This window comes from Rattus norvegicus, chromosome 7 (genome assembly GCF_036323735.1).
Source record: "Rattus norvegicus strain BN/NHsdMcwi chromosome 7, GRCr8, whole genome shotgun sequence".
Lineage (NCBI taxonomy): Eukaryota > Metazoa > Chordata > Mammalia > Rodentia > Muridae > Rattus > Rattus norvegicus.
In genome coordinates this window covers 124,965,683-124,988,149 of record NC_086025.1, presented here as the reverse complement: position 1 = coordinate 124,988,149, position 22,467 = coordinate 124,965,683, and the positions used below count along the sequence as shown (strand labels likewise).

The window sequence follows — 22,467 nt, the reverse complement described above, 5'->3', positions numbered from 1 at the left end:
AGCTGATCTTCAGGTCGAACTACCCCTGCTGACTCCTGAGCTGCTTTCATCAGATCCCCGTGTTGAACTAGGCTGTGCTGTTGAACTTAGCAAACAGGAGCACTGGCTTGTGACAAGCTTCGAATGTGAACGGGATTCTGGGAAACGCATTTAAACAAAAAGAATGACCAACCTTTCCATATTGACAAGAACATCAATATTTTCCTGATTGACCACATTTAACACAGAGAGCGAATGTTTGGAATTACCTGATATTGTGACTGTGGTACCAGGATATCCAGAGGTAGAGACAGAGGCTGAGATTATATTTGAGCCTGCGCTCAGGCCATTAGCGTCAGCTGTGGAAAGAGCAGGAGTTGAGCTTTCAGCAGAGACTGTGGAGGGGGAAAGGCTTGCAGGTGTAGAGGCAGGAGCTGAGGTTTCATTAAGCGCGGCCAGAGTGGTGGCAGTGGTGGTAGTGTAAACTATTCTAGAAATAGAAACTGCAATGGTTGAGGTAGCAGAAGATCCTGATGGTGAAAAAGGTACTCCAGATGTGGAGGCAACATGTGATTTGGGAATAGGGACTGCAAGGGAGGTGGTCATTGTGGTGCTAGTGGTATTGTCTGCTTTTACAGAAGTGATCGTTGAACCAGCTGAGGTATCTGCAGGGCCTACTGATGTACCAGGTTCTTCAGATGAGGAGAAACCAGCTGATGTTAAATTAGAAACTGCAAGAGAAGTGGAGGTTGTGAAGGAAGGACTGTTGTCTGCTTCGACAGTAGTGGAAAGTTCATTAGCTGAGGTAAAAGCAGGTTCTGGTACTTCACCATTTTCTCCGAGGGTAGAGACAAAAGGTGAGGTTACATTAGAAACTGCATAGGAGATGGCTGTGGTAGTGGTGATGCTGGTGGTAGTAGTGGAATCTGCTTTTCCAGAAGTGAAGGCTACACTGCCTGAGGTACCAGCTTGTCCTGTAGAAGAGCCAGATTGTCCAGATGTGGAGACAGCAGCAGACATTCCATTAGAGACTGCAATGGTGTTGGATGTGGTGCTGGTGCTGGAGTTGGTGCTAGGCGGGGTTGTGGTGTCTGCTTGTTCAGAAGTGGGGGCTGCATTGGGAGAGGTGGCAACTGGTACTACAGGTGTGCCATCTTCTGCAGATGTGGAGGCAACAGGTGTTGTTTCATTAGAGAGTACAATCGTGGTGGTGGTTGTGGTGGTGGTGGGGTTGGCTGTGCTGGTTGTTGTGGTGGTGGTCGTGGTGGTGTCTGCATTTCCAGAAGTGGAGGATGCACTGCCTGAGGTACCAGCTGGTCCTGTAGAAGAGCCAGGTTGTCCAGATGTGAAGACAGCAGCAGATGTTCCACTAGAGACTGTTTTGGTGGTGGTGGTGGTGGTGCTGGTGCTGGTCGTACTTGTGGTTTCTGCTTTTTCAGAAGTGGGGGCTGCATTTGGTGAGGTGAGAGCAAGTTCGGCTGTGTTCACAGGTTGTTGAGATGGGGAGACAGGAGGTGCTGTTGAATTAGAGGCTGCCCTCAGCCCACTTGTGCCAGAGGTAGACAAGGCAGGAGTTGAGCTTCCAGTAGGTGCTGGTGTACTGGCCTGTCCCCCAGATGTGGAGACAACAGGACCAGCGGTTCCATTAGGGCCTGTTGAACTGCCTACTCCTTCAGATGTGGTGACAGGAGCTGAAGTTCCTTTAGATACAGCTGTTGTGACATCCATCAACACTGTGGAGACAGCAGGAACAGGGCTTGTAGAAGAGCCTAGAGTAGAAGCTGGACTTTCAGTTGTAGAAGCAGGACCTGAGCTTTCATTAGAGACTGCCGTATCTGCCCTTATAGGTTTAGTGGCTGCACTGGCAGTGGTGCCAGCAGGAGAATCTGTTCTACCAGGATTTCCAGATGTTGAGACAGGAGCTGAGGTGGCATTAGAGACTGCGACGATGGTGGTGGTGGTGGTGTCGCTAGTGGTGGTATCTGCCTTTAGAGCAGTGGAGGCTGCACGTTCTGAGGTACCAATAGGTTCTGCTGGTGTGCCAGTTTCTCCTGATATGGAGGCAACAGTTGTTGTTTCATTAGAGACTGAAATCGTGGTGGTGTTGGTGGTCGTGGTGGTGTCTCTTTTTCCAGAAGTGGAGACTTCACTGCCTGAGGTACCAGCGGGTCCTTTAGAAGAGCCAGGTTGACCAGATGTGGAGACAGCAGCTGACGTTCCATTAGAGACTGCCATGGTGGTAATGCTGGTGATTGTGGTGCTGGTGCTAGTGCTGGTCGTGGTTGTGGTGTCTGCTTTTTCAGAAGTGGGGGCTGCATTGGGGGAGGTGAGAGCAAGTTCGGCTGTGTTCACAGGTTGTTGAGATGGGGAGACAGGAGGTGCTGTTGAATTAGAGGCTGCCCTCAGCCCACTTGTGCTAGAGGTAGACAAGGCAGGAGCTGAGCTTCCAGTAGGTGCTGGTGTACTGGCCTGTCCCCCAGGTGTGGAGACAACAGGACCAGCGGTTCCATTAGGGCCTGTTGAACTGCCTACTCCTTCAGATGTGGTGACAGGAGCTGAAGTTCCTTTAGACAGAGCTGTTGTGACTTCCATCAACACTGTGGAGACAGCAGGAACAGGGCTTGTAGAAGAGCCTAGAGTAGAGGCTGGACTTTCAACTGTAGAAGCAGGACCTGAGCTTTCATTAGAGACTGCCGTGGGAGCAGCTGTGGTGGTAGTGGTCGTATCTGCCCTTGCAGGTTTAGTGGCTGCACTGGCAGTGGTGCCAGCAGGAGAATCTGTTCTACCAGGATTTCCAGATGTTGAGACAGGAGCTGAGGTGGCATTAGAGACTGCGACGATGGTGGTGGTGGTGGTGGCGCTAGTGGTGGTGTCTGCCTTTAGAGCAGTGGAGGCTCCACGTTCTGAGGTACCAACGGGTTCTGCTGGTGATCCAGTTTCTCCAGATATGGAGGCAACAGTTGTTGTTTCATTAGAGACTGAAATCGTGGTGGTGGTGGTGGTCGTGGTGGTGTCTCCTTTTCCAGAAGTGGAGACTTCAATGCCTGAGGTACCAGCGGGTCCTTTAGAAGAGCCAGGTTGACGAGATGTGGACACATCAGCTGACGTTCCATTAGAGACTGCCATGGTGGTAATGCTGATGGTTGTGGTGCTGGTGCTGGTGCTGGTCGTGGTTGTGGTGTCTGCTTTTTCAGAAGTGGGGGCTGCATTGGGCGAGGTGGCAACTGGTTCTGCTGGTGTGCCATCTTCTACAGATGTGGAGGCAACAGGTGTTGTTTCATTAGAGAGTACACTCGTGGTGGTGGTTGTGGTGGTGGTGGAGTTGGGTGGGCTGGTTGTTGTGGTGGTGGTCGTGGTGGTGTCTGCATTTCCAGAAGTGGAGGCTGCACTGCCTGAGGTACCAGCTGGTCCTGTAGAAGAGCCAGGTTGTCCAGATGTGGAGACAGCAGCTGACGATCCATGAGATACCGTTTTGGTGGTGGTGGTGGTGGTGCTGGTGCTGGTGCTGGTTGTACTTGTGGTTTCTGCTTTTTCAGAAGTGGGGGCTGCATTTGGCGAGGTCAGAGCAAGTTCTGCTGTGTTCACAGGTTGTTGAGATGGGGAGACAGGAGGTGCTGTTGAATTAGAGGCTGCCCTCAGCCCACTTGTGCCAGAGGTAGACAAAGCAGGAGCCGAGCTTCCAGTAGGTGGTGGTGTACTGGCCTGTCCCTCAGATGTGGAGACAACAGGACCTGCCGTTCCATTAGGTTCTTTTGAACTGCCTACACCTTCAGATGTGGTGACAGGAGCTGAATTTCCTTTAAACACAGCCGTTGTGCCTTCACTCGCCCCTGTGGAGACAGCCGGAAGAGGGCTTGTAGAAGAGCCTAGAGTAGAGGCTGGACTTTCAGCTGTAGAAGCAGGACCTGAGCTTTCATTAGAGACTGCCGTATCTGCCCTTATAGGTTTAGTGGCTGCACTGGCAGTGGTGCCAGCAGGAGAATCTGTTCTACCAGGATTTCCAGAAGTTGAGACAGGAGCTGAGGTGGCATTAGAGACTGCGACGATGGTGGTGGTAGTGGTGGCGCTAGTGGTGGTGTCTGCCTTTAGAGCAGTGGAGGCTGCACGTTCTGAGGTACCAATGGATTCTGCTGGTGTTCCAGTTCCTCCAGATATGGAGGCAACAGTTGTTATTTCATTAGAGACTGAAATCGTGGTGGTGGTGTTGGTTGTGGTGGTGGTCGTGGTTGTGTCTGCGTTTCCAGAGGTGGAGGCTGCACTCCCTGAGGTACCAGCGGGTCCTTTAGAAGAGCCAGGTTGACCAGATGTGGAGACATCAGCTGACGTTCCATTAGAGACTGCCATGGTGGTAATGCTGGTGGTTGTGGTGCTGGTGCTGGTGCTGGTCGTGGTTGTGGTGTCTGCTTTTTCAGAAGTGGGGGCTGCATTGGGCGAGGTGGCAAGTGGTTCTGCTGGTGTGCCATCTTCTACAGATGTGGAGGCAACAGGTGTTGTTTCATTAGAGATTACAATCCTGGTGGTGGTTGTGGTGGTGGTGGGGTTGGCTGTGCTGGTGGTTGTGGTGGTGGTCGTGGTGGTGTCTGCATTTCCAGAAGTGGAGGCTGCACTGCCTGAGGTACCAGCTGGTCCTGTAGAAGAGCCAGGTTGTCCAGATGTGGAGACAGCAGCGGACGATCCATGAGATACCGTTTTGGTGGTGGTGGTGGTGGTGCTGGTGCTGGTGCTGGTGCTGGTTGTACTTGTGGTTTCTGCTTTTTCAGAAGTGGGGGCTGCATTTGGCGAGGTCAGAGCAAGTTCTGCTGTGTTCACAGGTTGTTGAGATGGGGAGACAGGAGGTGCTGTTGAATTAGAGGCTGCCCTCAGCCCACTTGTGCCAGAGGTAGACAAAGCAGGAGCCGAGCCTCCAGTAGGTGGTGGTGTACTGGCCTGTCCCTCAGATGTGGAGACAACAGGACCTGGCGTTCCATTAGGTTCTTTTGAACGGCCTACACCTTCAGATGTGGTGACAGGAGCTGAATTTCCTTTAAACACAGCCGTTGTGCCTTCACTCGCCCCTGTGGAGACAGCCGGAAGAGGGCTTGTAGAAGAGCCTAGAGTAGAGGCTGGACTTTCAGCTGTAGAAGCAGGACCTGAGCTTTCATTAGAGACTGCCGTATCTGCCCTTATAGGTTTAGTGGCTGCACTGGCAGTGGTGCCAGCAGGAGAATCTGTTCTACCAGGATTTCCAGAAGTTGAGACAGGAGCTGAGGTGGCATTAGAGACTGCGACGATGGTGGTGGTAGTGGTGGCGCTAGTGGTGGTGTCTGCCTTTAGAGCAGTGGAGGCTGCACGTTCTGAGGTACCAATGGATTCTGCTGGTGTGCCAGTTTCTCCAGATATGGAGGCAACAGTTGTTGTTTCATTAGAGACTGAAATCGTGGTGGTGGTGGTGGTTGTGGTGGTGGTCGTGGTGGTGTCTGCGTTTCCAAAAGTGGAGGCTGCACTCCCTGAGGTACCAGCGGGTCCTTTAGAAGAGCCAGGTTGACCAGATGTGGAGACATCAGCTGACGTTCCATTAGAGACTGCCATGGTGGTAATGCTGGCGGTTGTGGTGCTGGTGCTGGTGCTGGTCGTGGTTGTGGTGTCTGCTTTTTCAGAAGTGGGGGCTGCATTGGGCGAGGTGGCAAGTGGTTCTGCTGGTGTGCCATCTTCTACAGATGTGGAGGCAACAGGTGTTGTTTCATTAGAGAGTACAATCGTGGTGGTGGTTGTGGTGGTGGTGGGGTTGGCTGTGCTGGTGGTTACGGTGGTGGTCGTGGTGGTGTCTGCGTTTCCAGAAGTGGAGGTTGCACTGCCTGAGGTACCAGCTGGTCCTGTAGAAGACCCACGTTGTCCAGATGTGGAGACAGCAGCTGATGTTCCACTAGAGACCGTTTTGGTGGTGCTGGTGGTGGTGCTGTTGCTGGTGCTGGTCGTACTTGTGGTTTCTGCTTTTTCAGAAGTGGGGGCGGCATTTGGTGAGGTGAGAGCAAGTTCTGCTGTGTTCACAGGTTGTTGAGATGGGGAGACAGGAGGTGCTGTTGAATTAGAGGCTGCCCTCAGCCCACTTGTGCCAGAAGTAGACAAGGCAGGAGCTGAGCTTCCAGTAGGTGCTGGTGTACTGGCCTGTCCCTCAGATGTGGAGACAACAGGACCTGCGGTTCCATTAGGGCCTGTTGAACTGCCTACTCCTTCAGATGTGGTGACAGGAGCTGAATTTCCTTTAGATACAGCTGTTGTGACATCCATCAACACTGTGGAGACAGCAGGAACAGGGCTTGTAAAAGAGCCTAGAGTAGAGGCTGGACCTTCAGTTGTAGAAGGAGGACCTGAGCTTTCATTAGAGGCTGCCGTATCTGCCCTTACAGGTTTAGTGGCTGCACTGGCAGTGGTGCCAGCAGGAGAATCTCTTCTACCAGGATTTCCAGAAGTTGAGACAGGAGCTGAGGTGGCATTAGAGACTGCGACGATGGTGGTGGTGGTGGTGTCGCTAGTGGTGGTATCTGCCTTTAGAGCAGTGGAGCCTGCACGTTCTGAGGTACCAAAGGGTTCTGCTGGTGTGCCAGTTTCTACAGATATGGAGGCAACAGTTGTTGTTTCATTAGAGACTGAAATCCTGGTGGTGGTGGTGGTCGTGGTGGTGTCTCTTTTTCCAGAAGTGGAGACTTCACTGCCTGAGGTACCAGCGGGTCCTTTAGAAGAGCCAGGTTGACCAGATGTGGAGACAGCAGCTGACGTTCCATTAGAGACTGCCATGGTGGTAATGCTGGTGGTTGTGGTGCTGGTGCTGGTGCTGGTCGTGGTTGTGGTGTCTGCTTTTTCAGAAGTGGGGGCTGCATTGGGCGAGGTGGCAAATGGTTCTGCTGGTGTGCCATCTTTTACAGATGTGGAGGCAACAGGTTTTGTTTCATTAGAGAGTACAATCGTGGTGGTGGTTGTGGTGGTGGTGGGGTTGGCTGTGCTGGTGGTTGTGGTGGTGGTCGTGGTGGTGTCTGCATTTCCAGAAGTGGAGGCTGCACTGCCTGAGGTACCAGCTGGTCCTTTAGAAGAGCCAGGTTGTCCAGATGTGGAGACAGCAGCTGATGATCCATAAGAGACCGTTTTGGTGGTTGTGGTGGTGCTGGTGCTGGTGCTGGTTGTACTTGTGGTTTCTGCTTTTTCAGAAGTTGGGGCTGCATTTGGTGAGGTGAGAGCAAGTTCTGCTGTGTTCACAGGTTGTTGAGATGGGGAGACAGGAGGTGCTGTTGAATTAGAGGCTGCCCTCAGCCCACTTGTGCCAGAGGTAGACAAAGCAGGAGCCGAGCTTCCAGTAGGTGGTAGTGTACTGGCCTGTCCCCCAGCTGTGGAGACAACAGGACCTGCCGTTCCATTAGGTTCTTTTGAACTGCCTACACCTTCAGATGTGGTGACAGGAGCTGAATTTCCTTTAAACACAGCCGTTGTGCCTTCACTCGCCCCTGTGGAGACAGCCGGAAGAGGGCTTGTAGAAGAGCCTAGAGTAGAGGCTGGACTTTCAGCTGTAGAAGCAGGACCTGAGCTTTCATTAGAGACTGCCGTATCTGCCCTTATAGGTTTAGTGGCTGCACTGGCAGTGGTGCCAGCAGGAGAATCTGTTCTACCAGGATTTCCAGAAGTTGAGACAGGAGCTGAGGTGGCATTAGAGACTGCGACGATGGTGGTGGTAGTGGTGGTGCTAGTGGTGGTGTCTGCCTTTAGAGCAGTGGAGGCTGCACGTTCTGAGGTACCAATGGATTCTGCTGGTGTTCCAGTTCCTCCAGATATGGAGGCAACAGTTGTTATTTCATTAGAGACTGAAATCGTGGTGGTGGTGTTGGTTGTGGTGGTGGTTGTGGTTGTGTCTGCGTTTCCAGAAGTGGAGGCTGCACTCCCTGAGGTACCAGCAGGTCCTTTAGAAGAGCCAGGTTGACCAGATGTGGAGACAGCAGCTGACGTTCCATTAGAGACTGCCATGGTGGTAATGCTGGTGGTTGTGGTGCTGGTGCTGGTGCTGGTCGTGGTTGTGGTGTCTGCTTTTTCAGAAGTGGGGGCTGCATTGGGCGAGGTGGCAAGTGGTTCTGCTGGTGTGCCATCTTCTACAGATGTGGAGGCAACAGGTGTTGTTTCATTAGAGATTACAATCCTGGTGGTGGTTGTGGTGGTGGTGGGGTTGGCTGTGCTGGTGGTTGTGGTGGTGGTCGTGGTGGTGTCTGCATTTCCAGAAGTGGAGGCTGCACTGCCTGAGGTACCAGCTGGTCCTGTAGAAGAGCCAGGTTGTCCAGATGTGGAGACAGCAGCTGACGATCCATAAGAGACCGTTTTGGTGGTGGTGGTGGTGGTGCTGGTGCTTGTGCTGGTCGTACTTGTGGTTTCTGCTTTTTCAGAAGTGGGGGCTGCATTTGGTGAGGGGAGAGCAAGTTCTGCTGTGTTCACAGGTTGTTGAGATGGGGAGACAGGAGGTTCTGTTGAATTAGAGGCTGCCCTCAGCCCACTTGTTCCAGAGGTAGACAAGGCAGGAGCTGAGCTTCCAGTAGGTGCTGGTGTACTGGCCTGTGCCCCAGGTGTGGAGACAACAGGACCAGCGGTTCCATTAGGGCCTGTTGAACTGCCTACTCCTTCAGATGTGGTGACAGGAGCTGAAGTTCCTTTAGACAGATCTGTTGTGACTTCCATCAACACTGTGGAGACAGCAGGAACAGGGCTTGTAGAAGAGCCTAGAGTAGAGGCCGGACTTTCAACTGTAGAAGCAGGACCTGAGCTTTCATTAGAGACTGCCGTGGGAGCAGCTGTGGTGGTAGTGGTCGTATCTGCCCTTGCAGGTTTAGTGGCTGCACTGGCAGTGGTGCCAGCAGGAGAATCTGTTCTACCAGGATTTCCAGAACTTGAGACAGGAGCTGAGGTGGCATTAGAGACTGCGACGGTGTTGGTGGTGGTGGTGGCCCTAGTGGTGGTGTCTGCCTTTAGAGCAGTGGAGGCTGCACGTTCTGAGGTACCAACGGTTTCTGCTGGTGTGCCAGTTTCTCCAGATATGGAGGCAACAGTTGTTGTTTCATTAGAGACTGAAATCGTGGTGGTGGTGGTGGTTGTGGTGGTGGTCGTGGTGGTGTCTGCGTTTCCAAAAGTGGAGGCTGCACTCCCTGAGGTACCAGCGGGTCCTTTAGAAGAGCCAGGTTGACCAGATGTGGAGACATCAGCTGACGTTCCATTAGAGACTGCCATGGTGGTAATGCTGGCGGTTGTGGTGCTGTTGCTGGTGCTGGTCGTGGTTGTGGTGTCTGCTTTTTCAGAAGTGGGGGCTGCATTGGGCGAGGTGGCAAGTGGTTCTGCTGGTGTGCCATCTTCTACAGATGTGGAGGCAACAGGTGTTGTTTCATTAGAGAGTACAATCGTGGTGGTGGTTGTGGTGGTGGTGGGGTTGGCTGTGCTGGTGGTTATGGTGGTGGTCGTGGTGGTGTCTGCGTTTCCAGAAGTGGAGGTTGCACTGCCTGAGGTACCAGCTGGTCCTGTAGAAGACCCACGTTGTCCAGATGTGGAGACAGCAGCTGATGTTCCACTAGAGACCGTTTTGGTGGTGCTGGTGGTGGTGCTGTTGCTGGTGCTGGTCGTACTTTTGGTTTCTGCTTTTTCAGAAGTGGGGGCGGCATTTGGTGAGGTGAGAGCAAGTTCTGCTGTGTTCACAGGTTGTTGAGATGGGGAGACAGGAGGTGCTGTTGAATTAGAGGCTGCCCTCAGCCCACTTGTGCCAGAGGTAGACAAGGCAGGAGCTGAGCTTCCAGTAGGTGCTGGTGTACTGGCCTGTCCCTCAGATGTGGAGACAACAGGACCTGCGGTTCCATTAGGGCCTGTTGAACTGCCTACTCCTTCAGATGTGGTGACAGGAGCTGAATTTCCTTTAGATACAGCTGTTGTGACATCCATCAACACTGTGGAGACAGCAGGAACAGGGCTTGTAAAAGAGCCTAGAGTAGAGGCTGGACCTTCAGTTGTAGAAGGAGGACCTGAGCTTTCATTAGAGGCTGCCGTATCTGCCCTTACAGGTTTAGTGGCTGCACTGGCAGTGGTGCCAGCAGGAGAATCTGTTCTACCAGGATTTCCAGAAGTTGAGACAGGAGCTGAGGTGGCATTAGAGACTGCGACGATGGTGGTGGTGGTGGTGGTGGTGTCGCTAGTGGTGGTATCTGCCTTTAGAGCAGTGGAGCCTGCACGTTCTGAGGTACCAATGGGTTCTGCTGGTGTGCCAGTTTCTACAGATATGGAGGCAACAGTTGTTGTTTCATTAGAGACTGAAGTCCTGGTGGTGGTGGTGGTCGTGGTGGTGTCTCTTTTTCCAGAAGTGGAGACTTCACTGCCTGAGGTACCAGCGGGTCCTTTAGAAGAGCCAGGTTGACCAGATGTGGAGACAGCAGCTGACGTTCCATTAGAGACTGCCATGGTGGTAATGCTGGTGGTTGTGGTGCTGGTGCTGGTGCTGGTCGTGGTTGTGGTGTCTGCTTTTTCAGAAGTGGGGGCTGCATTGGGCGAGGTGGCAACTGGTTCTGCTGGTGTGCCATCTTCTACAGATGTGGAGGCAACAGGTGTTGTTTCATTAGAGAGTACAATCGTGGTGGTGGTTGTGGTGGTGGTGGGGTTGGCTGTGCTGGTGGTTGTGGTGGTGGTCGTGGTGGTGTCTGCATTTCCAGTAGTGGAGGATGCACTGCCTGAGGTACCAGCTGGTCCTTTAGAAGAGCCAGGTTGTCCAGATGTGGAGACAGCAGCTGATGATCCATAAGAGACCGTTTTGGTGGTTGTGGTGGTGCTGGTGCTGGTGCTGGTTGTACTTGTGGTTTCTGCTTTTTCAGAAGTGGGGGCTGCATTTGGTGAGGTGAGAACAAGTTCTGCTGTGTTCACAGGTTGTTGAGATGGGGAGACAGGAGGTGCTGTTGAATTAGAGGCTGCCCTCAGCCCACTTGTTCCAGAGGTAGACAAGGCAGGAGCTGAGCTTCCAGTAGGTGCTGGTGTACTGGCCTGTGCCCCAGGTGTGGAGACAACAGGACCAGCGGTTCCATTAGGGCCTGTTGAACTGCCTACTCCTTCAGATGTGGTGACAGGAGCTGAAGTTCCTTTAGACAGATCTGTTGTGACTTCCATCAACACTGTGGAGACAGCAGGAACAGGGCTTGTAGAAGAGCCTAGAGTAGAGGCCGGACTTTCAACTGTAGAAGCAGGACCTGAGCTTTCATCAGAGACTGCCGTGGGAGCAGCTGTGGTGGTAGTGGTCGTATCTGCCCTTGCAGGTTTAGTGGCTGCACTGGCAGTGGTGCCAGCAGGAGAATCTGTTCTACCAGGATTTCCAGAACTTGAGACAGGAGCTGAGGTGGCATTAGAGACTGCGACGGTGTTGGTGGTGGTGGTGGCCCTAGTGGTGGTGTCTGCCTTTAGAGCAGTGGAGGCTGCACGTTCTGAGGTACCAACGGTTTCTGCTGGTGTGCCAGTTTCTCCAGATATGGAGGCAACAGTTGTTGTTTCATTAGAGACTGAAATCGTGGTGGTGGTGGTGGTTGTGGTGGTGGTCGTGGTGGTGTCTGCGTTTCCAAAAGTGGAGGCTGCACTCCCTGAGGTACCAGCGGGTCCTTTAGAAGAGCCAGGTTGACCAGATGTGGAGACATCAGCTGACGTTCCATTAGAGACTGCCATGGTGGTAATGCTGGCGGTTGTGGTGCTGTTGCTGGTGCTGGTCGTGGTTGTGGTGTCTGCTTTTTCAGAAGTGGGGGCTGCATTGGGCGAGGTGGCAAGTGGTTCTGCTGGTGTGCCATCTTCTACAGATGTGGAGGCAACAGGTGTTGTTTCATTAGAGAGTACAATCGTGGTGGTGGTTGTGGTGGTGGTGGGGTTGGCTGTGCTGGTGGTTATGGTGGTGGTCGTGGTGGTGTCTGCGTTTCCAGAAGTGGAGGTTGCACTGCCTGAGGTACCAGCTGGTCCTGTAGAAGACCCACGTTGTCCAGATGTGGAGACAGCAGCTGATGTTCCACTAGAGACCGTTTTGGTGGTGCTGGTGGTGGTGCTGTTGCTGGTGCTGGTCGTACTTTTGGTTTCTGCTTTTTCAGAAGTGGGGGCGGCATTTGGTGAGGTGAGAGCAAGTTCTGCTGTGTTCACAGGTTGTTGAGATGGGGAGACAGGAGGTGCTGTTGAATTAGAGGCTGCCCTCAGCCCACTTGTGCCAGAGGTAGACAAGGCAGGAGCTGAGCTTCCAGTAGGTGCTGGTGTACTGGCCTGTCCCTCAGATGTGGAGACAACAGGACCTGCGGTTCCATTAGGGCCTGTTGAACTGCCTACTCCTTCAGATGTGGTGACAGGAGCTGAATTTCCTTTAGATACAGCTGTTGTGACATCCATCAACACTGTGGAGACAGCAGGAACAGGGCTTGTAAAAGAGCCTAGAGTAGAGGCTGGACCTTCAGTTGTAGAAGGAGGACCTGAGCTTTCATTAGAGGCTGCCGTATCTGCCCTTACAGGTTTAGTGGCTGCACTGGCAGTGGTGCCAGCAGGAGAATCTGTTCTACCAGGATTTCCAGAAGTTGAGACAGGAGCTGAGGTGGCATTAGAGACTGCGACGATGGTGGTGGTGGTGGTGGTGGTGTCGCTAGTGGTGGTATCTGCCTTTAGAGCAGTGGAGCCTGCACGTTCTGAGGTACCAATGGGTTCTGCTGGTGTGCCAGTTTCTACAGATATGGAGGCAACAGTTGTTGTTTCATTAGAGACTGAAGTCCTGGTGGTGGTGGTGGTCGTGGTGGTGTCTCTTTTTCCAGAAGTGGAGACTTCACTGCCTGAGGTACCAGCGGGTCCTTTAGAAGAGCCAGGTTGACCAGATGTGGAGACAGCAGCTGACGTTCCATTAGAGACTGCCATGGTGGTAATGCTGGTGGTTGTGGTGCTGGTGCTGGTGCTGGTCGTGGTTGTGGTGTCTGCTTTTTCAGAAGTGGGGGCTGCATTGGGCGAGGTGGCAACTGGTTCTGCTGGTGTGCCATCTTCTACAGATGTGGAGGCAACAGGTGTTGTTTCATTAGAGAGTACAATCGTGGTGGTGGTTGTGGTGGTGGTGGGGTTGGCTGTGCTGGTGGTTGTGGTGGTGGTCGTGGTGGTGTCTGCATTTCCAGTAGTGGAGGATGCACTGCCTGAGGTACCAGCTGGTCCTTTAGAAGAGCCAGGTTGTCCAGATGTGGAGACAGCAGCTGATGATCCATAAGAGACCGTTTTGGTGGTTGTGGTGGTGCTGGTGCTGGTGCTGGTTGTACTTGTGGTTTCTGCTTTTTCAGAAGTGGGGGCTGCATTTGGTGAGGTGAGAACAAGTTCTGCTGTGTTCACAGGTTGTTGAGATGGGGAGACAGGAGGTGCTGTTGAATTAGAGGCTGCCCTCAGCCCACTTGTGCCAGAGGTAGACAAAGCAGGAGCCGAGCTTCCAGTAGGTGGTAGTGTACTGGCCTGTCCCCCAGCTGTGGAGACAACAGGACCAGCGGTTCCATTAGGTTCTTTTGAACTGCCTACTCCTTCAGATGTGGTGACAGGAGCTGAAGTTCCTTGAGACAGAGCTGTTGTGCCTTCACTCGCCCCTGTGGAGACAGCCGGAAGAGGGCTTGTAGAAGAGACTAGAGTGGAGCCTGGACTTTCAGCTGTAGAAGCAGGACCTGAGCTTTCATTAGAGACTGCCGTGGGAGCAGCTGTGGTGGTAGTGATCCTATCTGCCCTTGCAGGTTTAGTGGCTGCACTGGCAGTGGTGCCAGCAGGAGAATCTGTTATACCAGGATTTCCAGATGTTAAGACAGGAGCTGAGGTGGCATTAGAGACTGCGACGGTGTTGTTGGTGGTGGTGGCGCTAGTGGTGGTGTCTGCCTTTAGAGCAGTGGAGGCTGTACGTTCTGAGGTACCAACGGTTTCTGCTGGTGTGCCAGTTTCTCCAGATATGGAGGCAAAAGTTGTTGTTTCATTAGAGACTGAAATCGTGGTGGTGGTGGTGGTGGTGGTGGTTGTGGTGGTGGTCGTGGTGGTGTCTGCGTTTCCAAAAGTGGAGGCTGCACTCCCTGAGGTACCAGCGGGTCCTTTAGAAGAGCCAGGTTGACCAGATGTGGAGACAGCAGCTGACGTTCCATTAGAGACTGCCATGGTTGTAATGCTGGTGGTTGTGGTGCTGGCGCTGCTGCTGGTCGTGGTTGTGGTGTCTGCTTTTTCAGAAGTGGGGGCTGCATTGGGCGAGGTGGCAACTGGTTCTGCTGGTGTGCCATCTTCTACAGATGTGGGGGCAACAGGTGTTGTTTCATTAGAGAGTACAATCGTGGTGGTGGTTGTGGTGGTGGTGGGGTTGGCTGTGCTGGTGGTTGTGGTGGTGGTCCTGGTGGTGTCTGCGTTTCCAGAAGTGGAGGCTGCACTGCCTGAGGTATCAGCTGGTCTTGTAGAAGAGCCAGGTTGTCCAGATGTGGAGACAGCAGCTGACGATCCATAAGAGACTGTTTTGGTGGTGGTTGTGGCTCTGGTGCTGGTGCTGGTTGTACTTGTGGTTTCTGCTTTTTCAGAAGTGTGGGCTGCATTTGGTGAGGTGAGAGCAAGTTCTGCTGTGTTCACAGGTTGTTGAGATGGGGAGACAGGAGGTGCTGTTGAATTAGAGGCTGCCCTCAGCCCACTTGTGCCAGAGGTAGACAAGGCAGGAGCTGAGCTTCCAGTAGGTGCTGGTGTACTGGCCTGTCCCCCAGGTGTGGAGACAACAGGACCAGCGGTTCCATTAGGGCCTGTTGAACTGCCTACTCCTTCAGATGTGGTGACAGGAGCTGAAGTTCCTTTAGACAGAGCTGTTGTGAATTCCATTAACACTGTGGAGACAGCAGGAACAGGGCTTGTAGAAGAGCCTAGAGTGGAGGCTGGACTTTCAGTTGTAGAAGCAGGACCTGAGCTTTCATTAGAGACTGCCGTGGGAGCAGCTGTGGTGGTAGTGGTCGTATCTGCCCTTGCAGGTTTAGTGGCTGCACTGGCAGTGGTGCCAGCAGGAGAATCTGTTCTACCAGGATTTCCAGATGTTGAGACAGGAGCTGAGGTGGCATTAGAGACTGCGACGATGGTGGTGGTGGTGGTGGCGCTAGTGGTGGTGTCTGCCTTTAGAGCAGTGGAGGCTCCACGTTCTGAGGTACCAACGGGTTCTGCTGCTGTGCCAGTTTCTCCTGATATGGAGGCAACAGTTGTTGTTTCATTAGAGACTGAAATCGTGGTGGTGCTGGTGGTTGTGTTGGTGGTCGTGGTGGTATCTCCTTTTCCAGAAGTGGAGGCTGCACTGCCTGTGGTACTAGCTGGTCCTGTAGAAGAGCCAGGTTGACCAGATGTGGAGACAGCAGCTGATGTTCCACTAGAGACTGTTTTGGTGGTGGTGGTGCTGGTGGTGGTGGTGCTGGTGCTGCTGCTGGTCATACTTGTGGTTTCTGCTTTTTCAGAAGTGGGGGCTGCATTTGGTGAGGTGAGAGCAAGTTCTGCTGTGTTCACAGGCTGTTGAGTTGGGGAGACAGGAGGTGCTGTTGAATTAGAGGCTGCCCTCAGCCCACTTGTGCCAGAGGTAGACAAGGCAGGAGCTGAGCTTCCAGTAGGTGCTGGTGTACTGGCCTGTCCCCCAGCTGTGGAGACAACAGGACCAGCGGTTCCATTAGGGCCTGTTGAACTGCCTACTCCTTCAGATGCAGTGACAGGAGCTGAAGTTCCTTTAGACACAGCTGTTGTGACATCCATCAACACTGTGGAGACAGCAGGAACAGGGCTTGTAGAAGAGCCTAGAGTAGAGGCTGGACTTTCAGCTGTAGAAGCAGGACCTGAGCTTTCATTAGAGACTTCCGTGGGAGCAGCTGTGGTGGTAGTGGTCATATCTGCCCTTGCAGGTTTAGTGGCTGCACTGGCATTGCTGCCAGCAGGAGAATCTGTTCCACCAGGATTTCCAGATGTTGAGACAGGAGCTGAGGTGGCATTAGAGACTGTGACGATGTTGGTGGTGGTGCTGGTGCTGGTGGTGGTCGTAGATTCTGATTTTTCAGAAGTGGGGGCTGCATTTGGCGAGATGAGAATAAGTTCTGCTGTGTACACAGGTTGTTGAGATGGGGAGACAGGAGGTGCTGTTGAATTAGAGGCTGCCCTCAGCCCACCTGTGACAGAGGTAGACAAGGCAGGAGCTGAGCTTCCAGTAGGTGCTGGTGTACTGGCCTGTCCCCCAGCTGTGGAAAGAACACGACCTGAGTTTCCATTAGTGCCTGTTGAACTGCCTACTCCTTTAGATGCAGTGACAGGAGCTGAAGTTCCTTTAGACACAGCTGTTGTGATTTCCACCAACACTGTGGAGACAGCAGGAACAGGGCTTGTAGAAAAGCCTAGAGTGGAGGCTGGACTTTCAGCTGTAGAAGCAGGACCTGAGCTTTCATTAGAGACTGCTGTGGGAGCAGCTGTGGTGGTAGTGGTTGTATCTGCCTTTCCAGGAGTAGAGGCTGCACTGGCAGTGGTGCCGGCAGGAGCGTCTGTTCTACCAGGATTTCCAGATGTTGAGACAGGACCTGAGGTGGCATTAGAGACTGTCACGGTGGTGACGGTGGAGATTGTATTGGTGGTGGTTGCCCTAGTGGAGGTGTCTGCCTGTCCAGTAGTGGCGCCTGCATGTTCTGAGGTACCAATAGTTTCTGCTGGTGTGCCAGTTTCTCCAGATATGGAGGCAGTAGGTGTTGTTTCATTAGAGACTGCAATTGTGTTGGTGGTGGTGTTGGTGGGGGTAGTGGGGGTGGCGGTGCTGTTGGTTTGATTTGTTGTAGTGGTTTTTTCTGCAATTCTAGAAGTGGAGGCTGCACTGCCTGAGGTACCAGCTGGTCCTGTAGAAGAGCCAGGTTGACCAGATGTGGAGACAGCAGCTGACGTTCCATTGGAGACTGCCATGGTGGTGGTGGTGCTGGTGCTGGTGGTGTGTGTAGTGTCTGCTTTTTCAGAAGTGGAGGCTGCATTGGGCGGGGTGGTAGCAAGTTCTTCTGTGACCATGCGTTGTTCAGATGGGGAGACAGGAGGTGCTGTTGCAGTAGAGTCTCCTCTCAGCCCACTTCTGCCAGAGGTAGGCAAAGCAGGAGCTGAGCTTCCTGTAGGTGCTGGTGTAGTGGACTGTCCCCCAGCTGTGGAGTCAACAGGTCCTGTGGTTACATTCGGGCCTCCTGAACTACCTACTCCTTCAGACATGGGGACAGGAGCTGAAGTTCTATTAGACACAGCCGTTGTGCCTTCCCTCGCCCCTGTGGAGACAGCAGGAACAGGGCTTGTAGAAGAGCCTAGAGTGGAGGCTGGACTTTCAGCTGTAGAAGCAGGACCTGAGCTTTCATTAGAGGCTGCTGTGGGAGCAGCTGTGGTGGTAGTGGTCGTATCTGCCTTTCCAGGAGTAGAGGCTGCACTGGCAGTGGTGCCGGCAGGAGCGTCTGTTGTACCAGGATTTCCAGATGTTGAGACAGGAGCTGAGGTGGCATTAGAGACTGTCACGGTGGTGGCCGTGGCCATAATGCCTGCTTCTGCTTTTCCAGCAGTGAGGGCTTCCATTGTTGAACTGCCAGCTCGAACTGTAGTTTCTCGAGACTCTGTGGAAACAGCAAACACTTGGTCTTTCAAAGCCTTTTTTAACCTTGGCATTCTAACTTTTAAATCTTTCAAGTATTAAAGTATAAGAATTAATTTAGAGTAATTTTAGATCAATTGTTTTCTAGTAACCTTTGGTAAACTTTCTATAATTCTTCCTTTCTGTTTTGTTGGGGGTTTTTGCCCTGATATATTCCTTCAAGTTCACTGAGTTAACCAATTCTCATAATATTTGTTGCAGCCCCTTACTAAGAGCCTTTTATGGCCACTCTCATGGTGAGATGTTGATCATTCATTCTTGTTTTGGTGATAGATTTCATTTAAACTTTTCAGTTTGACATTTATTATTTTAAATTAAAGTAACTACAATGTTATTTTAAAGGGTTACTACCAGTCCTAGTTTGCAATTGGAACTTTTGTTTCAGTTTTCACATTGGTCTTTCAGTAACTTACTGAGGTGTTTCCACATCCATGTCTACTTCCTGGGAGAGGCATCCCAGCTGGAATCTAAACACAAGCTAGTTTGTAATTCTCTGCTTGGAACTCTTCAGCAGTCCTCTTTGTGCTGCTCCCTTACCAATGTGATGTTGTAAATGATACTATGTATGGCTTTTCTGTATCAAATGAGTTAATGCTTCAGATACAATGTCTAGAAAAGACAAATGTACTTGACTAGAAAGAGAACATCCTACAGATATAGCCATGTCTTTCTTCTTGAAATAATGCTTTTATGGAAATGGCCTGTCATCCATGTCTTGTATATTTTTACCCCTCCTTAAGAAAGAAATTGGTGTATAGACAGAATATATAGAAATTGATATATAGATTTAAAATAAAATATAAACATATACATGTATATTCTACATATAATATTTTATATATTCTTTCAATAAAAGACTAATATTGTAATACAAATATTCCAAAATGTATACATTCTAATATGTATGTCTGTAGAGACAAATAAATATGCATATGTGTAAATATAAACATCTATGATAATATATATGCATGTTTACTCATGTTTATACATACATACACATGTATATTCATGTTTACTCATGTATATATATACATATACACACATGTATATCGATAGTATCTATTTATAAGTTTTATGAAAAAATAAACTTTTTATCTTGATACCTCTACATTTTAATTTTTTTCAATGTTCCTTAAAACTTAAAGCAGTGTGCACAGTGTTCTGTACCAGTGTCAGCAGTTACCCTAACTGCGCAGCACCCTGGTGAACCTTTAGGACAAAAGCAATCGTGGAAACTCTATTTAAATGGTTGCAAGACTCAGAGCTTTTATAGACAATTAACCAATATTGAACACTGGGTTTGCACCAGCCTGCTCATCGTAGAAAGAAAACCAAGCTGAGAGTTAGACATGCGGTTCACCGCCAGGGGCCCAGTTAATGCAGGGAGGAGGTTATCATTTTGCAAGAACATGAAACCATGTACAAATCACACTGGCTACAATTGCGACTGACCTGGGAATATAAATTAATGAGAACAGAATGCCAAAAAACATCTTGAATTGAACCAGTCTTCCTAAGATGCTTATGTCCCAGTGTTACTGATGCAAACCCAACTGAAAATGAAGTTGGGAAGAAGCACCTAGGCAGCTCTCATTTCAAGAACATCAATCACAACCATTTTTAACTTTGTAATTAATTTGCGGGTTACAGCCCTATCATACTTGTGGCAGACAGGGGCACGCTGTGATAGTTGGCCCTTTCCTTCCACCACATAAATGCAAGGAATTGGCCTCAGATCCTCAGGCGTGGTGGCAAGTACTTTGTAATGGTAAAGCTATCTCACAGACCTGAGAGCTGATATTTCGATACAGGTAACTGCTATAATTTTTCCTCACCAAGATGCATTTTATTTATATGTAAAGGATAATGATTATCAAATAAATAACACTAAGTACTATAAAATGTTTTAAATTATATTCATAACTCTATATTATATAAAGTCGTAATCTATAAATCACCATGGTTTTATTTATTTTCAGTTTATAGAAGGAAGATTATCTTCAATAAATAAAACACATGTGTATAAACTTAAGGGTTTATTAGCTTAAATAATATTCAGGCCATCCATCCATCCATCCATTCATCCGCCCAATCATTACCAGAAACTCTATGCCAAAATAAGGAAGCTGAGCTCCTAATTTTCTTTTTTAAAATACAATAAAACAAGTTACAGCTAAAATTTTCAACCCATTAGAGTTACCATTCATCATTAAAATATTTGCCAGACACTCAAGCCTATACGAAGTTGTGAATGCCAGAATAGAAAACCAGAGCAAATAACTTCAAGAAAGGAATAATTCACAGAAGAAAGTGAAGTCCAGTAGGCTGGTGGGAGGAGGTCCTGATCATAGGGAAGGAAGCGTTTCAGAAACAGTGTACAACTTTTTAATGGTGTGTCTATGTGTATGTGTGTGTGAGTGCACGAGCATGTGTGTGTGTGTGTGTGTGTGTGCACGTACATATGCATAAAAGTGTAAAGTCGTAGTGATACATTGGTTAGTCACTTTTTCTCCACAACATTTTCTCACATTTTCATTTGCCTAAGGCACTGAAGACTGTTCATTGATTGTGGTGGCTAAACTATGAAAACAATGTGGGAAAATTTAGACCTTAGTATTTCAAATACACAATCAAACCAGAGTTTAATGTGTGTGTGTGTGTGTGTGTGTGTGTGTGTGTATAACTGTGTTACCCTAAGTTTTGGGGAACAGCATTCTAAAGATTAGAGATTACAAACAAAAGTCAGAAAATATTGTGCGTGATTGTTTTGCCTCAATGACAAAAAAATATTTCTTTTAACATTTTTTTTCAAAGACAGAAATGTAAGTATCTTCTCACATACCATCATTGAAAAGGCACAGGCCTTGGGAGGAAAGGCAGATGGGTCTGAAATTACTACTGTCAGGGACTTACCTGACGTGGAGCTTCTGGCCCCCGTTGTCACTGCTAGGCAGAGGAGACAGATAGTTTGGAAATGTAAGTTAGAGGTTGCATAGCTAGACAAAGTGTAAACAGTAGTCATCTAGATATAAGCTCCCAAAACACATATATAAAGCATTGTATCGCATCTGTCGGGCTCCCTGGCCAGCCTCTTATACATTTCAATATAGTTTTGTAACCCACTAATCATGGCTTAAAACTAACCCTCGGGGCCCAAGTGAAAATTTTAACCATGTTTGCTAGCGTAGTTATTTCCTCCTAGCCAACAATGTGCAGTGTTCATTTGGGAACGATGATCATAGGGACAATGCTCTTCATCCTCAGTTTAACCAGATGGAAACCTCGATTCTAAGCATACACGTTTAGGAAATGAATAAATGAAGGCTAGCAGACTGAGGGGCAGAACTCACACGCCTGAGGTGGACACTCATTCTGCTATTGGGGCATAAACGAAATATAATATAGAACATTTTATTTTTATTTACCTGCCGATGTACTTAATACGGAAGTAGTTGGAGCCAGAGAAACTGTGTAGGAACAAAGGATTTAGGAAAACAGGTTAGTTGAGGAATCTGTGCAAGGAAATTTCACTTAAAAAATATCCTGTCTGCCACTCAAATTAAAAAACATAAAATGATCCGCAGAAGTGACAAACCACTGTCACATAGAAATCAGTATAAATGGCACTGCATATTATGTGCCCACAAAAATAAGAACTATTTTTTGTCATCATCAGCTATAGTGACCAAGAAATACAGTTCAGAAACCAAGTCTCATCAAAGTAGGCACCACTGTCCATAGTGTTAACAGCACTTAGAGAAGGCTATCTAACTTTATTGACAGAGTCTAAGGTCCCCAATCTTTTGATTGTTGTGACCTCCCAACAGTATTCAACAGCAAATAAAATCCCTTCTAAGCCACACAAGGGAGACGTGTGCTGTAGCAACCACAAGTGTGTTCAAAATGTCTGTAAACTCAACCTCTCCAAATTAAGTTAAGCTAATTTGCACAAGAAATTCTCTTACATGCACATAAATTAAACACCTCTACTGAATAATATTATAAAGACATGATTTAAGACTAGGGAATGAACTAATCCTATTTTCAAAACATCTCTAAGGGTGATTATCATTTTCAAATATTTATATCATTAAGCTACCACATATTTCATTTACTACTTATTAAGTTATCACCTAAAAATGTCAAACTTGTGTTGATGATATTTAACTAAGTGGCACAGAGTATTTATGGCAATTTGTAATTATTTCCCTGACTTCATTTGTAGAAATAGGATCAAGTGATATTCTGGTATTTTCTGGAAACAATATTAGTTTACATTGATATTAGCTGGTTTGCCAACATATTTTTACTGACACGAAATTGTATGAATCTATAAATCAGGGGTCCCTGACACAAAGATCGAGCTCACGTTTGAAGCAGAATAGTACCTTTATCTGCTGATGTTGAGTTCGTAGGAGTTTCTGAAATGAACACGGATGACCATTATTGACAGGAATTGTGAACATTGACAAAACACTACGTCTTAAGCCACGTAGAAGCCACAGTCATGTCCTACTGTTCTTAATACAAAGTAGGGACGGTTCGTAAGTTCTTTTGAAACTCTTTGAGGTTTCCTGTTTGCTTCATTGAGGTTCTGGGGACTGAACCCAAGACTTTGTCCTGTCTTGGTAGCAGCACAGCCACTGTATCACTGAGCATCCTAGGCTCGGGACTCATCTGTAATGTACGCTTTTCTCAAGAGTCCCTGAATACACTTTTATACTTTCTATGTTGTTTATGCCCCACTCCTTCATTAAACTGCCTGGACTGATATCTGTCCGGCCCCTTAATTCCCTAAATCTATAGACGTCTGGGCATGCACACGGTAGGGGAAA

At 49.5% G+C, this 22,467-nt stretch overlaps 1 protein-coding gene and 1 long non-coding RNA gene across 7 annotated transcripts in view; one reads left to right on the top strand and one right to left on the bottom strand.

The window, feature by feature from the left end:
* Nucleotides 1-22,467, bottom strand: part of Muc19 (mucin 19, oligomeric) — a 121,159-nt gene that overhangs the window by 30,433 nt on the left and 68,259 nt on the right. Inside the window, exons 30-33 of the mRNA NM_001309489.2 lie at nucleotides 22,021-22,053; nucleotides 21,058-21,099; nucleotides 20,546-20,575; nucleotides 249-17,594 (exon numbers count right to left, since the gene is read on the bottom strand). Of these exons, the coding sequence (NP_001296418.2) occupies nucleotides 249-17,594; nucleotides 20,546-20,575; nucleotides 21,058-21,099; nucleotides 22,021-22,053 (17,451 nt within the window). The remainder of the gene's footprint in view (nucleotides 1-248; nucleotides 17,595-20,545; nucleotides 20,576-21,057; nucleotides 21,100-22,020; nucleotides 22,054-22,467) is intronic.
* LOC108351530 (uncharacterized) overlaps nucleotides 1-22,467 on the top strand; it is a 70,512-nt gene that overhangs the window by 2,205 nt on the left and 45,840 nt on the right. The gene's annotated exons all lie outside the window — the stretch shown is intronic.